Here is a 15,776-nt window from a genome sequence, read left to right on the forward strand (position 1 = left end):
GTCCTCTTGCATGAAATGTACAAAGTGCACAATAAAAGGAATAATTTGTCCTTTTTTTTTTTTTCTTTTCCTAAAAGACCAAGTATAGAAATACTCTTCTGAAGGAGCCTGTTGTAGTTTTAATTCTTTAAATATATATATATATATATTAAAAATAACAGTTCTGAGTTGTGTGCTGGATTTTTTTTTCTTCCTATGCTGTCATGTTTGCTTTCTGCAGGGTCTGGGGCTGATACATCTTCAAAGCATGCTACCACAATCAGGTGGGGGGACTTGCGTTTCCTGGAAGAAAGCCTACAAGAACATATCTTTCCACAGCTTTTGTTTCAGTGCTTGTTCTGTATAAATACCAAGATAGTTATGGGAGAGAACACACCAAGGAAAGCTGGCATGAGAACAACTATGTGTGATCAGCTGTGAGCTGTTGGCCATGTAAGGCAGTTTTCCTTTGCTTCCTGTTTTTTTGGTTGGATTTTTGTTTTTGAGGGTTGGATGGGATCATAACCCATCAGGCATGTTTATACAGATTCAGGACTTGATTCTACCACTTTCAGCTTGTAAACATCAGTAATTCCTTTATGGTTCCTAGAGTTTGCTGCTGCAGCAAGGTTAGCATGGTAACGATTTACTCCATAAGACATTTCATGCTTTCTTTATAGGGATTTTTCAGCTGACAGAATACAATAGAGGGTGCTAGGCTTTTCTGGATATAGAGGTTTCCCAGTGAGGCTGAAACTTGGCTTGCACACTCACTGAATGTGCAGAAGTAATCCCCAAATAAGGGTGCTGGTTCTAATGCCCTGAATACAACAGTTGTTCAACAACTTATTGAAGAGACCTCAAGCGAAGCAAATCCTGGCTTGGAAGAGGAGTGTCCAAACATGAAGTTACTGTGAAAAAAGTCTGTGTGCCCATAAATGCTGAACTGATATTTATCTTCATCAAATTCCCTTTCCTTGTTGTTTTTGAAGTGGTGCATAAAACTTTCACTACCTTATAGGCCCCAGTGGAGGAACCAGCTTCCTCCTTGGTCCCTATAGGAAGGCTGGGCCTCCCTGCAGACCCCTATAGAGAGCCTCAGCCTTCTCCCAGACCCAAATAGAGAAGCCCAGCCTCCCCCTTCACTCCTTAAACAGGAGTCTGTTCTTCCCGTGGACTGCTATCCACTGGGCTGCATTTCAGGACCAGTTTTATTTAATGTTGGGTGATTGGGATGCAAGACTTGAAAGGTATACCAAGTAAGTTTGTAGATGATACTAAGTACAGAGGAGCTGTTGACTCCCTGGAGGGAAGAGCAGCCTTGCACGGATAACTTGACAAATCAGAGGGCTGGGCAATCAAGAAGTTTAACGAGAACAAGTAACAGATTCTGCACCTGGCACAGGGCAATGCTGGATACACATACAGACTGGGGGATGAGAGGCATGGGGAAAGGGATCTGGGGGTTCTGGCTGATGGCAAATTGAACACGAGCCAGCAGCGTGCCCTGGCAGCCAGGAGGGCCAACCTGGGGTGCATCAGGCATGGCATGGTTAATTGTTTGAGGGAAGGGTTTGGGTGGTCCTGTGTGGAGCCAGGAGCTGCACCAGATGATCATTGTGGGTCCCTTCCAACTTGGGATATTCTGTGATTGTATGAAACAGAGCACTAAGCCACTAGCATTTATTACGACCTTTATTTCTTGTCATATGTCTCAGGTTGTGAGGGACCTTAAAGACCACCCAGTTCCACCCCCCTGCCATGGACAGGGGTGCCACCCACTGGAAGAGGTGTCCCAAACCCCATCCAGCCTGTCCCTGGGCACCTTCAGGGCTGGGGCACCCGATATTTCTCTGGGCAGCCCGTACCAGCGCCTCATCACCCTCTGAGGGAAGAAATTCCTTCTAACCTTTAATCTAAATCTCCCCTCTTTTAGTTTAAAGCTGTTCCTGCTTGTCCTACCTCTCCTGCTCTGTAACATAACCGGCAGTGCACTTTTTGGGTGAGCAACACCCTCGTTATCGCTCGGACAGCTGTGAAATTATCGATAGCTTAAAGGAGGCTGTAGCGAGGTGGGGGTTGGTCTGTCCTCCCAAGTGCCTGGTGACAGGACGAGGGGGAACGGGCTAAAGTTGCACCAGGGGAGGTTTAGGTTGGATATTAGGAAGAACTGCTTTATCAAAAGGGTTGTGAGGCATTGGAACAGGCTGCCCAGGGAAGTGGTGGAGCCGCCATCCCTGGAGGTCTTTAAAAGACGTTTAGATGTAGAGCTTAGGGATATGGTTTAGTGGGGGACTGGTTAGTGTTAGGTCAGAGGTTGGACTGGGTGATCTTGGACGTCTCTTCCAAACTAGACAATTTTGTGGTTCTGTGACTCTGTAATTCCTACGGGAATTGTTTTGGGAAAAACACCCAACAGGAGTAAGGGGGGAGGAGGGGGAGCGAAGCGGCGCGCCTCGCCCCCTTTCTGTCCCTCTGCGCCTCCCGTAGCCGCGGCGCTGCCGATTGGCCGGCAGCGGGCGGGGGCGGGGCAGCGGCAGGGGGCTCCTCTTCCGGCTGCGGCCGGGCGGGCAGAGGGGGGGGCCATGGCGGAGGCCGTGAGGGGGCCGCGCCGGGTCCGGGTCCGGACCCGGGACAAGGTAAGGGACGGGGGGGGGCTGGGGAGGGGGTCACGGCCCCTGGGGGTGCTGCAGGCTTTGATGGAGGGGAGCACAGCCTGGAAAGCGAGCGCGGTGCCGTGCCGCTCCGTAAGGAAGCTCTGAGGAGGCGCCCGGGTTCAGAGGGGTCTGGGGGTTGCGGTTCGCAGGGCCCCCGGGGTGTTTGTTCCGCGAGGCCCTCGTGTGAGGCGGTGTCTGGGCAGCTGGGGAGTTGTCACTGAGCCCCCAAACCCGTCACCTCTTCCCCAGCCCTGGAGGGGTGCTGGGAGCTTTTCCTGATTTCTGCTTCGTGCCTTGTTATGGTATTTGGGTCATCCACAACCGGGGTGCTTTAACCTGACTCTGAGCAGTTTTTGCTTCTTGGAAATGCTCGGTGCACGCACGCAGCCTGTGGGAAAACCGTTAGCAGAGTGGTTATAGATGCGCCGTGCGGCTTCAGTTGCGCCAGGGGAGTTTTAGGTTGGATGTTAGGAAGAGCTTCTTTACTGAAAGGGTTGTGAGGCGTTGGAACAGGCTGCCCAGGGAAGTGGTGGAGTCACCATCCCTGGAAGTCTTCAAAAGACGTTTAGATGTAGAGCTTAGGGATATGGTTTAGTGGGGACTGTTAGTGTTAGGTCAGAGGTTGGACTCGATGATCTTGAGGTCTCTTCCAACCTAGAAATTCTGTGATTCTGTGATTCATGACCCCTGCTGTGCTTTGGGAAGGAGGCTACAAATTTACACTTCAGACTAGGTTTGTGGGAACTGCTTACCCCTAGGTGGATAACTTGGTGGTTTACAATTTTCATGTCACTTCTAAGTTGTTCTGCGTCTCTGGTCTGTAACACCTGTTTTCAGTAGGTATTTCCATAATGGCCCAGATTTCGTGGTGGTTTTCAGATATGATTAGGGGTTGCATTCTAGACCTTTCTTTGTTCTGAAGTTACCTTTTGAAAATAATTTTCAGTTTGTTAAGATACTTTTATAAAACTTGAGATGAATCCTAAAATAACTAATTGCTGTATGGTAAAATCTAGTGAGTCTTTTCCAAGAGGTCAGGCAGGGTCCTGTTACCTGGATTACTTATACATCAGTGAAACTCTGCCCTGGGTAATATGTAGCTTTTAATGTAGAAATATTGAGATGTTTGATGGAGAAGTGACCAAGACAGTAGACATTGGTGCACAGTGCTTAAAGGGCACTTAAAGACCAGGAATCTGTTTAATGCATTTCTTTTTACCTTTAATACCATGAAAATCAATCTGGTAAGAGGGGCTTTTTGTCAGTGATGTTGGCAAATGCTGATTTTAGTGATGGTGGGATTCGGGATGCCAGGAGGAGGGGTTTGCTTGTTGACGACACTGTGAATCTATTTCTAGGAGAAAAAGAAGAAAAGTAGCGAGGAATCCCGGACACGAGAGTCTGATGATGTCTTCCTCCCTCCCGTCGCAGAAGCGTCTTCTCAAGCCAGTAAAGTACAAGTGGAACAACCTGGAGAATTCACAGAAATTCAGCTCAGTGATGATGTAGAGGATGGAAAACCTGCAACTGATGCACGTGATGTTCCCCATAGTAATGTAACTTCAGCAGACAAAGGGTCTTCGGCAGCGACCCTAGAGCCTTCAACAGATGGAGAGGAGAGCAAAGCTGACCCCTCACATAAAGAACGTGGAGGGGATGTTGAGAAAAGTGAAGAAAAAAAGGTGGACAAGCCACCCAGCCCTGTGGAGGTGGCTGCTGGTGAATCAGGACACTCTGACGTAGCGGGCAGTGCCTCTCATCCTGGCGCAGCCTGTTCTCAGGCAGTAGTGGGCATCGCACGGGACAAAGGAGCTGAAAACGCGCAGGATGTTAAAAATCCTCTTGTCCGTTTCTCTGAGAAGCTTCCTCTCAGCACCTCACAGCTCCGTGACAAACCCAAGGCGCCTGTGCAGCGTTCGGGGCTGAAGTCACTGTACCCAGACCTGTCGGCTGAGCTCTCCTACGAGAGGCCAACAGTCATGGCTGTTAAACCCCTGCTGCACAACGAGAGGCTCTATCCTGAGCTCCCGACTGAGCCCGAGCTGGTGCCGTTCACCAGGGAGCAGCTGAAGATCTTTGAGCCGTGTTCATGGCTGGAGAATGTTGACTCCTACGCGGAGGAATTTGAAAGCGTTGCTCATCAGGACAGGCACGAGTTCTACGAGCTGCTCCTGAACTACATGCGCTGCAGGAAGCAGCTGCTCCTGGCTGAGGCGGAGCTGCAGGCTATGACGACAGACTGCCAAAATGCAAAGGGGAGATTGTGGACCTTTAAAGAAGAACAGAAAACTGTGCAGGTGCTGTCACTGAAGCTGCTTTTGGAGCAGAACTATTTGGATGTGATTCTGGATGCTGATTTTACTTGCTGTTAAGTTTCCTGTATTTAGGATGCTCCCTTCTAAAGTAGATGGTTGCCTTTGCTTTTCTTTATCTCCACTGGCCCCCAGTTTCAGATCCTGTTGACCCTTAAGTCAGCTGATGTAAACTCTGGCGAGTGCATGGCAGTGGGATTTGTTTTAGTGACCTCTTTTGGAGTCAGGCTTATCTGTAGTCAGTCAATGCCTGTGCCCAGCCAGTTCTGCCCACAGCACTGGGTGAGGTTGGTGTCGCAGTCCTTAGAGGAGATGCAGGAGCTGTGTGGCAGAGTAGGGCTGGCTGGGGGGCTCCAGAAGGACCGTAGTGATGGTGTCCCCTCTGGCCTGCTGCCTGTAGTGACACTTCTTGTTTACATCAGTCCTGGTGGCTTCCTGCTGTCAGGTGGCAGATGCAGAGGAACTTGAGTCATGCTCACAGGTGACCCGGCTACTGGAAGCACAGTTCCTCAGAGTTTAATGCTGAGAGACATCCGCTGTACAGATCAGAGCCTTTTCCTTTTTACTGGGGAGTAAAAGTGTAATGGGCCTGTGTCACTGAGCCTCTTTGGGCTCTGTTTTGTGTTGATAACTTTCCTTGAAAGCAATTTTGGCTTCACTGAAGTCACTATTTGTTATTGTGCAGCTGGCTAAGCTTGCTGCCTCCTGGTTCAGAATAATTGTTACCTTACTACTAATTTAAAAATTTTATTCTAATAACTACTAATTTAAAAATTTTATTCTAATAATTTCAAAAATATAGGGCCAAGCTTCCAAAGTGCATGGTCTGAAGCATGTTTTCTGGTGACGTGAAAGAATGATGGCCTGTTACGTATTGTGGCTTTCTCGTGCTGAAGAGTTAGAGATAGGCCAGGGGAGGATTGTTCTCACTATTTAACTCCAGTTTGGGGAAAAAGAGTACAGTTCACTTCAGAAATTTTAAATGTATTATAGGGAATTGCTATCAACAGTGAGTTCTGAGAGCTTAGAAAAATATTTAGCTTGTTCCACTCTATATCTTAGGTTTAAAATAATAAATCCAAATATTTACAGAAATCTATGAAGTGAGAAGCAGGTGCACTCAGTGGGAGCAGAGACAGCTGATTTTGCTCACATCTTTCAGTGATACAGGCAAGCCACTTTATGTGTACCTCTAAACTTCAGTTATTGAGGGTTTATGAGAGTCGTGTTTTTCAGAAGTCAGGGATGTGCATTTTCAGTATTCAGCAGCTTTGAAAAGTAAGTAGAATGCTCCCAAGTGTTTGTACACCTGTAAAGTGGTCCCCTATATGAAAGCTGTGAAATCTGTTGAGGGGAGGGTTATGTTAGGGTTACTTTCTGTAAGCAACACTTGACCATGCAAAATGAGAAAACCACTGACATAAAATACTTGGTTGCTTTACAGGGTGTCTGTGCAGATCAGTGCAAAGTGACAGGTCACCATCGCTACCAGACCGTGGAGCTGAATGAAGGTGTGTTGGGGGAGCTGAAGAAGCTGTTTGAAGCCAAAGCAGAACACGTGCACCAGACGCTGGCACTACACTCGTACACTTCGGTGTTATCTCGGTTGCAAGTGGAGTCTTATGTGTACAGGTTGCTGAACAGCTCCTCCCTGCTGAGGTCGGTGGCTCTTCAGCAGCAAGAACAAGGTGGGTGAACGCTGCCTGTGCCCGGCACCTTGTTCACCTGGAGTTTTGGAGTCTTGTGGTGGGAATTGTACACCAGAGTGTTTCTCCTCTGATCCTAAAACCTGTTGGTTTTATGGAGGGATCAGTGAAATACTTTTCTTGCAGAAAACCTTCAGTTTTCCTACATACTGGAAAATTGAAGTTGAATGCAGGTGTCCTGTCTTCTGTCTAGGCTGTATCCTGCCACAGATTGCTGTAGGGGAACACCAGGTGGGATGGGACACCTGCAGTCCAAGCTCTTGTCTAAGAGGCCAAATAATAGAGTCCCTTTGCAAAACTGATGATGCATAAGTTTGAAAACAGAAGGATATACCTCCTGCTTTACTTTTTGGAAGGCCATTTGAAATCTCACAGCTCTATTAGAAATCTTTCTGGCTTTCAGGCTAAGCACGTTACTTACTCGGGTGTCTACCAGTATCTTTTAGCTAAAGTATCCCTCCCTCAGATATTTCTCCTCCCTTTGTCCCTTGCCCCCAGATAGTTTATATGTGTAGTAAATATTGCCTCTTACAAAGTTGATGTTGAGGGAGGGCCTTTTATGAGAGCAACCATAGGATATTCTTCTTGCAATTAGCATCCAATACGTAATTATAAGGTTAAATGAAATATGCTGCATAGGTGTTCTTGTTTGTCAGTTTTGGCAAATGGCTGTTTTGAAATACCTTGTTATCTACAAAGTTTTCTGTACAGCCCCAAAACAACAACTTATGCTACTCTGCTGAAAGCTGCTCCTCAAAGCTCCTTAATTCTTTTCTTAATTTGCAGTTTCAAAGCACTCTGAAAATCTTTCTTCAGACTTGGGCCACTTGAAAGAATGTATCAGCGTTCTCTTCAGTTTCACTCGCAGGCTTATCGAAGATCCTCAGTTTCAGAGTGACCTTCTCATGTGGCTGCAGAGGCTGGTGAGGGAGTGAGCATGATAGAGCTGTTTGATCCAACATGTGGGATGAATTCAGAGAGGACTTTTTAAATGTGTGTAGAGTACTAATGCTTCTATTTTGGAAGTTAAATTATTCTAATTAGCAGTTTTGAGAAACTTCTGTTCTTGCTGACTTCTAAATAAATTGTTTATTAAGAAACTTGTAATTAATTTTGTTGTTTTGCACTGTGGCTCAGAGCCAAGCAAGCAGGCTTTTAAATACTGTTCTGCTCTAACTTGCTCTGAAAACTGAGGCTTGCTGGAAAGGGTGGGAAGAGAAATGAAGAAGTGATATTATTCTATGTAGCAAGGATATAAACAAACACTGAGATTATTTACTTCCCTTTAGGTGTCAGTGCTGCAAAGAATTGGCTGTCCAGGTGACCAGCTCTTCCTCTTCAACCACATCCTTCGATGCCCAGCTGGGATCGGTGAATGGGCTGTTCCATTCATTCAGGTGTGAATGTTTATTTCTTTATTGTGGGAATGTTGGAGGGGGTTGGTGGGTGAGATTGGAAGTGCCTCTGTGTGTGGTGTGGGAGGAATGAGGAAGAACAGATTTTACAACCTGCCCATTGAAATGGGACTGGGCTGCGTTTCCCTGGGAAGTTCATTAGCTGGGAAATTTCAAGGGCACAGAAAAGGGTTCATTTTGTATAGACCAGAGGGAACCTAGGTATCCATAGGTGTCAGGGCGTTGTTTCAAAAAAGGTGTCCCCTCCAAGAGGGGAAGATGTAGGAAATCTAGCTCTAGGAAAAGATTGCAGTTAAGCTAATTGGGTAAGGCGAGCCATGAAACAAAAGGGTGACTGGAGGTAGCATTGTAACTTCCCCTGTGCTCAGCTTCCCACTGGTGTGCAGGTGTATGTGAGAAGTGAAGAAAAGTTGTCTTTCTGTGTACCTTCTTGATGTTTGTTTCCTTTAATTTTTTTATACCTGTACTCTATAGTACCTCATACTGTGCCATAGCAACACTTCCTCCAGGTTATCAGAACTGTCTTTTCCACTCATTTTTTGGTCAGACTAAAAACTATCTATAAATGTGAAACCCAGAATATGATTTTTTTTCTGGTAAAACTGAATTCCCTTTTGTTTTACTTGGATTGAGTTTTACTTATATACTTAGACTTCTGCATTTCGTTCCAGATCAAAGTCTTGGATAACCCATCAGGTGTCTTTCATTTCATGCAATCTCTTGCCTTGCTTATGTCTCCTGTCAAGTAAGTATGGAAATATAATTTTATAAATATGATCTGATGATTTAGTAGTAGAAAACATGATGTAAAATCTTGTGCAACCCTGAAAGCACATTGCAGGCAAAGTCGTAAAAGCAGGCACAAATATGAGATTCGTGGTTAAAGTCAAACCCTTTTTATTTATTCACCTTGAAATACAGCCTTGGCAGCACGTTCTCTGACTGCACGTGGTATGATAAAGCTTTCTTTTAACTGTCAAATAGCTTGTGATGGCTGACTTCTTTTTTTAGTGAATTCTGAAATAGTTCTTGCTGTGGATGATGGCCTGATCAGAACGCTGCCTCTGCAACATATGGGCTTGAATAAAGGGTTTACTAAATTGGTGTAGATGCTGATTGTATTTCTTAATTTATTTTTTGTGCTTTTTTATCGAGAAGGAGTACATGATGCTAGGAGATGCTATCTAATGAAATTAATCATTAGAGAAAACTCCTGTTATGTACTTCAGATAAAATGCATATCTTGCCCTGACCCATCAGACTTTAGTGTTGAAGAATCAATCTACTGGTATCTTGATAGTCGGACCCTGTATTAACTAAGACTTTGATTAGTGTAGACTGTTGTTCTTAAGGGTTTTGTTTTACATTTCATCTCTAGAGGTGCTTGGGGAAACAAATGTGTCCTGAGGGTATGTGTATTGTTGGTGGGGTAAGATTTTGCTTTGAATGAGGACTGATTCAAGGTGTACAAGGTGGCTCTCTCAAGTGTTTATTATGCAGGAATGCACAGACTTCGGTGGCTGTACTTACTATTAAAGATCTGATGCTTCTGTTACAGCTGCTGTGTGTCAGGAACCAGTTTCACTTCTAAGCCATATTTAGAATTGGATTAGTATTGTGAAATTCAGAATTGTGAAACTGTTATCTTAAAACTTGTATTTCGTTTCTAGTATGTTTGCATTATCAGTGTGGCTTTGGACAGATTAGGAGGGTGATGTGGTGACAGAGATTCTATTGCATTGTGTTCAGAGTTCTGCCTGTACATAATTCCTTTTAAAAGGAAGTTGTAAGTTAAATTTTTAACATCTGTATAGCCCTTCTGCTTGTTCATTTAACTTGCTGGTATATATCTGAACAGCTGAAGATACTGATGGTACAGAGTCTGAAAACTAGTATCCCAGCCTTACGATGGTCTAACACACGGAATTGGAGCTGGCTTGAAGTGAGGCAACTCTTTCCTGGAAGTTCTTTAGCTGTGGTAGCTCAGTGTACCTAAGCCCAGTCCTCCTAATGTTGGCATGGCATCCAGCTATGCAGCTATGGCAGTTCTGTAGTGCAGCTAGCCTGTGCTTGTCCTGCTAGTCATTGACTCACCATGTGATAGCTTTAAGTAGTTGTACCTCTTCTGAAAAATCATATCCTTTTATTTGATTTCAGGGGTTTTTCTCACATGAGGATAATAGTTTTATTTCTTTCATATTAAAATATGCTTTTTATACAGGGCTGACAGCCATTTATAGTTCTCAGAATATTGCAGACTGAGTCTTGTAAGGCATTAGGTTATTTGGCTTACTTGTCCTTGAATCTGTTTCGAATATTTTTCTCTGGTATCGGTATCGGTTAATCTTGGTAGATAGCCAGGTGTCACACAGAAGTGTCACACAAAGTGTCACAAATACTTGCTTACTTGCCCCCTGGTGTGGGGAGGAAAAAATAAAATGTGAAAGTACAAAAACATGTGGGCTGAGATAAAGACAGTTTAATAGGTAGAGCAAAAGCTGTGTACACAAACAGAACAAAATAAGGAATTCATTTGATGCTTCCCATCAGCAGGACGATGTTCAGCCATTTGCAGGACAGCCGGGCTCATCATACAAAAGGGTTACTTGGGAAGACAAACATCATCGCTATGAATGTGTCTGCTTCCCTCTCCCTCAGCTTTTATTGCTGGTCCTGAGGCATGGGATATCCCTTTGGTCAGTCTGGGTCACCTGTGCTAGCTGTGTCTGCTCCCAGCTTCTTGTGTAACCCCAGTCTCCTTGCTGGCAGGGGAAGCAGAAAAGGCTTTGACACTGCAAGCACTGCACTAACTAAAGCATCTGTGTGGTATCAACACTTGTTTCAACACAAATCCAAAGCACAGCACCATACAGGCTGCTGTGAAGGACACTAGCTCCATGCCAGCCAAAACCAGTATGATCTCTTAACTGAAATACGATGAAATTCTAAGTTTTTTATCTTTCAAATTTTTGTAAATTTATTTTTTTCTTTAAATCAGAAATAGGATGGAGTTCATGTGCCACATGAAACCAGCTGAAAGGAAAAGCTCCTCTTCCTCTGGGAAAGAATCTGGAAACTGGACACTAGTAGACGAAGGAGGGGAAGAGGTATAGTGAATGATGTTGTTTTCTTTTTGTGCTTTTGTTCAGGCTTATTGTATTGATTTTGTGAAATGGAATAAAGAAAACTAACTGCTGTTCAGATTAAAAGCATCATTTGAACCTTCAATCTATTTTACTTGCCTTTTTCTCTGTGATATAAATGTAGATAATGGAATTTCCAGAAATTAGTAATGAGAGATTGAATTTAAGGGTGCTATTGCATGCAGAAAGCATGGAAATAGTGCATTTGAACAGTTGTCCAACACAGCTTCTGCAGTGAAGCTAGTGTAGCATTGTCTAGCTCCTTTTTTCTAGCTGGCAAGTCCTGTTGTGTAGGGGCACACAGACAGGAATTTAGGAGCTTCTATGTGTGGAAAGGAGAGTTCATTTGTACTTTCTTTGTTTTGCAAAGCAAACTGGAATTAGCAAAGTAGTGAAGCCGTTCTATCATGTGTTTTATTGGTAAAATTAGTATTTTTATTAGTAAAACTGACTGTTTGAATTCTTCTATAGGATGAGGATCCTGAAACAAGTTGGATTCTGCTTTTGGAAGACGACTTGATTGCCCTGTTGTCACAATTCCCATTTCATGAACTGTTTCAGCAGTTTCTTGGGTTTAAGTCTGCAGGTAATCAGCCACTATAGTGTGGTACAACAGCTCACATACTAAATATAGATGGAAGTATATGTTATTTGCATGGGATAATTTAAAAGACTATAGCAATACTAGTGTGTAAGTATTCTATTAAGTCTGTGGACAAGTACATGAAGACATCTGCTCGCTAGAGATCTCATAACCTGCTTAGATGACTTGTACTGTGATACTTAACAGTTATTTATCATTCATCTCATAAAGAAAATACAAATTCACTATCTAGCTGGCTAATAATAAAAGTATGTAATTAAAAATTACTTAAGTATCCAGAATTCATGCATATTTTTGAGACTTAGTTTTATCTGTCTTGGTCGTAGGTACTTATTTTCCTGAAAAAACAACTCCCCAGGAGATGATGAAGATTTTTGCTTTTGCAAACTCCTTAGTGGAACTTCTGTCTGTGGGGTTAGAAACATTTAATAGAGCACGGTACCGACAGTTTGTGAAGAGAATTGGTCAGCTAATAAAGTAAGAGAATATCTTCTCTGCAATATGGTTGAATCACTTTCATGCGCTCTGTTTTATTTTTTAGAGCTCCTTAATGCATACGTAAATAAACCCAAAACATTTATTGAGTAGCTTTTGTTGTGAGAATTGGTCAGTTTAGCATTAGCTCATGGGTGAATCTGAAATCCCAGAGTCCTTGACCCCAAAGCTGCCTGTGACGTGAAGAGCTGCAGAGTCTAAATGCTGTAGCTACAGAAGAGCCAGGTGAGCTGAGGAACACCGTGCTGACTTCACTCAGGGTTGTGTGTGGGGTCACAGAAGTTCAGCAATGTCTCTAATTGCTCCATTTATAACTGGTGTTACTGCCTTCTTTCTGTTGTAATGTAGAACTGTTTTTTTTTTTTTTTTATAATTAGCTCCTTGAAAAATCCTTGTTGCACTAAGCAAATGTAATTGGAAGCTAGAAGTTGCTCTTTGTTTCTAAGTCTTTCAGTGGCTTATATGAGTGTGTTGTTGAGAGGGATGCAGTTGAATCAAAACCAAAATCGGTTTTCCTTTGTGCTAGTAGAGTGAGAACTTAATAAAATTTTTCCTGTATGGGCTTTTAGTGTATTGCCATTTAATAAAGTAGGATTGCGTTAGGGCTTGGAAGTTCACATACAAATTAGTTTGATATAACAGAATATTACGTATTTTTTGCTTGCAAAACCAAGGAAAGATAAGAATTTTAGCCTAACCCTGTCTGAAGTGTGGAAGGAAAAGTACATGCTATTTATATGGCAGTTTCTGGAAACCAAGGCTTAAACCAAGGATTAAATATGTCTCTTGGAACTAGACCAGAGTGTAGCTGCAGAAGTCTGTTTCTATCTGGTGATGACATACTTAATGATCCCTCTGCAACTTTGTTGTTCTGTTGTGTAGGATGACACTCTGTCATGTGAGTGACCACTGGGCGCAGTACGTTAGTGGCAATAAACAGTATGGATCAATAGCGCATCCGTACTCTGTGGAGAAATTGCAACTGGAGTTCGATGAGCTGTTCTTCAGAGCTGTTCTACATGTTCTGAAGGCAAAAAGGTAGGCTGTCCAATGTGATCGATACTGACTTCATCTTGGAGTGAGATACTTGAAACTAGGAATTGCATTAGCTTTAAGGACTTCATGGTTTCAACAAGACTGCAGTATGCAGGATTTTTCAGCACACTGGTAGTGTCAAGATGGGGAGGAGCTGCACTTAAATTCTAGCACCTGACAGCAGCTCTGGGGAATTGTTCAGTTCAGAAATAGGTTAGCTCAAAAATAGAAGTACTAAAACAAATCCTCACGTTCCTAATTCTGTTGTACAGCAGAGATGTGGGTGTATGGCTCCTTTTCAGATATTGGGATTTATCAGGGTGAGACTCTTTGCATCTCTTCAAACCTTACAGGCTGGGAGTCTGGCTCTTCATGTCTGAGATGCCTTACGGAACATTGTCCAGCAGCATGCTTTGGAAGCTCTTCTTTGTCATGCATTGTGCAGAGAGTGAACACCTGGAAAAGCTCTGCTCTTCTCTACAACCTGCTGACTGCAAACAGAGGCTCAAAGGTAGAACTCCTTCATTCAGAACCAATTTTAATAGATTCAGCTACAGGTGCATCGGCAGCATGTTTAATTCTTTGCAGGTTCTGCTGTTAAATGCACCCTTGGTAGCATGACAGGTCCATAGGCCTCAGAATTAACTTGGATAGTTCATGGGCTTGCAGCAAGTGTCTGACCGAACGCTAATTTTAGTGGGGATTAGCATATCTACTGTCCTTTTAGCTTTCTGTTTGTCAGTGCTACTGGCTGCTTCAGAGCTTCAGGAGTGCCATGTAGTAACAGTCAGGATGGCCTTCAACAGAGACTTAAATCCTGAAAAACAGAGTTAGGAATCATACACTTTTTTTTTTTTATGAGCTGTTGACTGTTCTTGAGTCTTCAACTGTTGATAGCTGTATAAATACCCCCATCCTCCTTCTTTACCTAAACTTGGTAGTTCTGGCATTAGTAACTTACGTTGCTAGATATCTACTTATCTTCACAGTTGCAGATGTTGCCCGTATTTTGTGTCCTTTTTGATGCTTCTCTTGTCTTGTATGCCACCATTTATTTCTGTTTTCCCTTTATTTCTGGCCTGTGTTGATATCTGCAGCTACTGTAGTGGTTTCACATGTAGCAGAGTTACTTAAAAGCCAGTTTGAATGCCACCTTCTCTTTGTTGTCATCTTTGTGGAAAACTTACTCAGGGACTTGATTGACAGGGAGTCAGGTAAACAAAGCAGTAATTCCTTACTTCACAGCCTCTGTTCTCTTGAGGTTTGCTCTCGCTTCCTGTCAGTTTTACTCTTCAGCTAGATAATGGGCCAGATAGCTATCACTACATCAACCAAGCCTTTTGATGGAGAAGTAGAAGAAAAGGGTGATCTTCAAGTTACTGAGCATCTCAACTCTGTTTAAAACTCAGCTAACGTTTAGGGCAGTGCAGTCAGAGTGGGAGAGTGATACCAAGACTCTAACTATGTATATTTTATTAAGCGCTGATCTGTTTTGGCTAGCTTGGAGCTAATCAGTAACAGTTATGCTGTTTCAGTGAGGACAGTCTTGTTTCTGCAAAGATTTTTTTTACTGCATCTCAAACAAAGAGAACATAAGATGATGTGGTAGATTGCAGCTCTGACACAAACAACCATTTTTTTTTTTTTTTTTGATCGAGCATTGTTCTGCTTCTAGGTAACATTTTGTGTTAAAGTCCCTGGTATGCTGATGCAGGATATGCTTATTCTCTTCATTCTTCTCAGTGGTTTATGTCAGCACTCTGGTATTTTTTCACAAATGTCTAGACAGGCAATATCAACAGTTTTTAGTGAAATCCATCTAATCCTCTGAAATAGTTTATTTTGCTTGACGTTTACCAGTATAGTGCTGGCTTTATTTCCTGTATTCCATACCCTAATACATGAAGACCATGGAATTAACATTCTCTTGGAAGAGTGGTCCTTTATTGATACTTATGGAGATGTTGCTCCACTGAGATGAGATGGAGTCTCTCTTCCTCCCTTGTTCACTGTCTGCGTTCCCCAGTCCCAAGATAGGGCTTGGTGGGAGTTTGAGGTTGGCATGGGGGAACTGCGGTGTGGAGCACAGGTACAGTGCAGGGGAGGATGTGGCTAAAGCAGGAAGCTGGGAGGCTGCTGAGATGAGTCTTGCTGCAGAGAAGGTCTAGGGTATGTGTGCTCAGCAGCTGGCTCCAGCCCTCTCCTTTCCTTTTACGGTCTTTGACTTTACCGGATCCTTTCTCTCTTCTCTTCTGTCTCCCTTCTTGTTTAGCTGATTTATGCCTAATGAAACACGCAAATTGTGGTGCAAGCGTGGTAAGGTTTGCAGTTACTGGTTCATTTGTTGCTTGCCCATTCTACCCCTTCCCTAATCTGTGCCTCGTTCTGCTGGGCCTTTTGATGTAATAATGACCTGGTCATCTTCTGTCC

General features: G+C 43.6%; 1 protein-coding gene across 1 annotated transcript in view; it reads left to right on the forward strand.

Moving 5' to 3' along the window:
- The first annotated feature begins 2,564 nt into the window (after positions 1–2,564).
- The window catches only part of EPG5 (ectopic P-granules autophagy protein 5 homolog), a 49,432-nt gene continuing 36,220 nt past the window's right edge, over positions 2,565–15,776 (forward strand). The window contains exons 1-11 of the mRNA XM_032206143.1: positions 2,565–2,618; positions 3,995–4,933; positions 6,393–6,636; positions 7,441–7,577; positions 7,944–8,051; positions 8,741–8,814; positions 11,068–11,176; positions 11,684–11,798; positions 12,143–12,293; positions 13,194–13,349; positions 13,700–13,857. Coding sequence (XP_032062034.1) covers positions 2,565–2,618; positions 3,995–4,933; positions 6,393–6,636; positions 7,441–7,577; positions 7,944–8,051; positions 8,741–8,814; positions 11,068–11,176; positions 11,684–11,798; positions 12,143–12,293; positions 13,194–13,349; positions 13,700–13,857 — 2,245 coding nt within the window. The remainder of the gene's footprint in view (positions 2,619–3,994; positions 4,934–6,392; positions 6,637–7,440; positions 7,578–7,943; positions 8,052–8,740; positions 8,815–11,067; positions 11,177–11,683; positions 11,799–12,142; positions 12,294–13,193; positions 13,350–13,699; positions 13,858–15,776) is intronic.

The sequence above is a fragment of the Aythya fuligula genome, chromosome Z (assembly GCF_009819795.1).
Source record: "Aythya fuligula isolate bAytFul2 chromosome Z, bAytFul2.pri, whole genome shotgun sequence".
Classification (NCBI taxonomy): Eukaryota; Metazoa; Chordata; class Aves; order Anseriformes; family Anatidae; genus Aythya; species Aythya fuligula.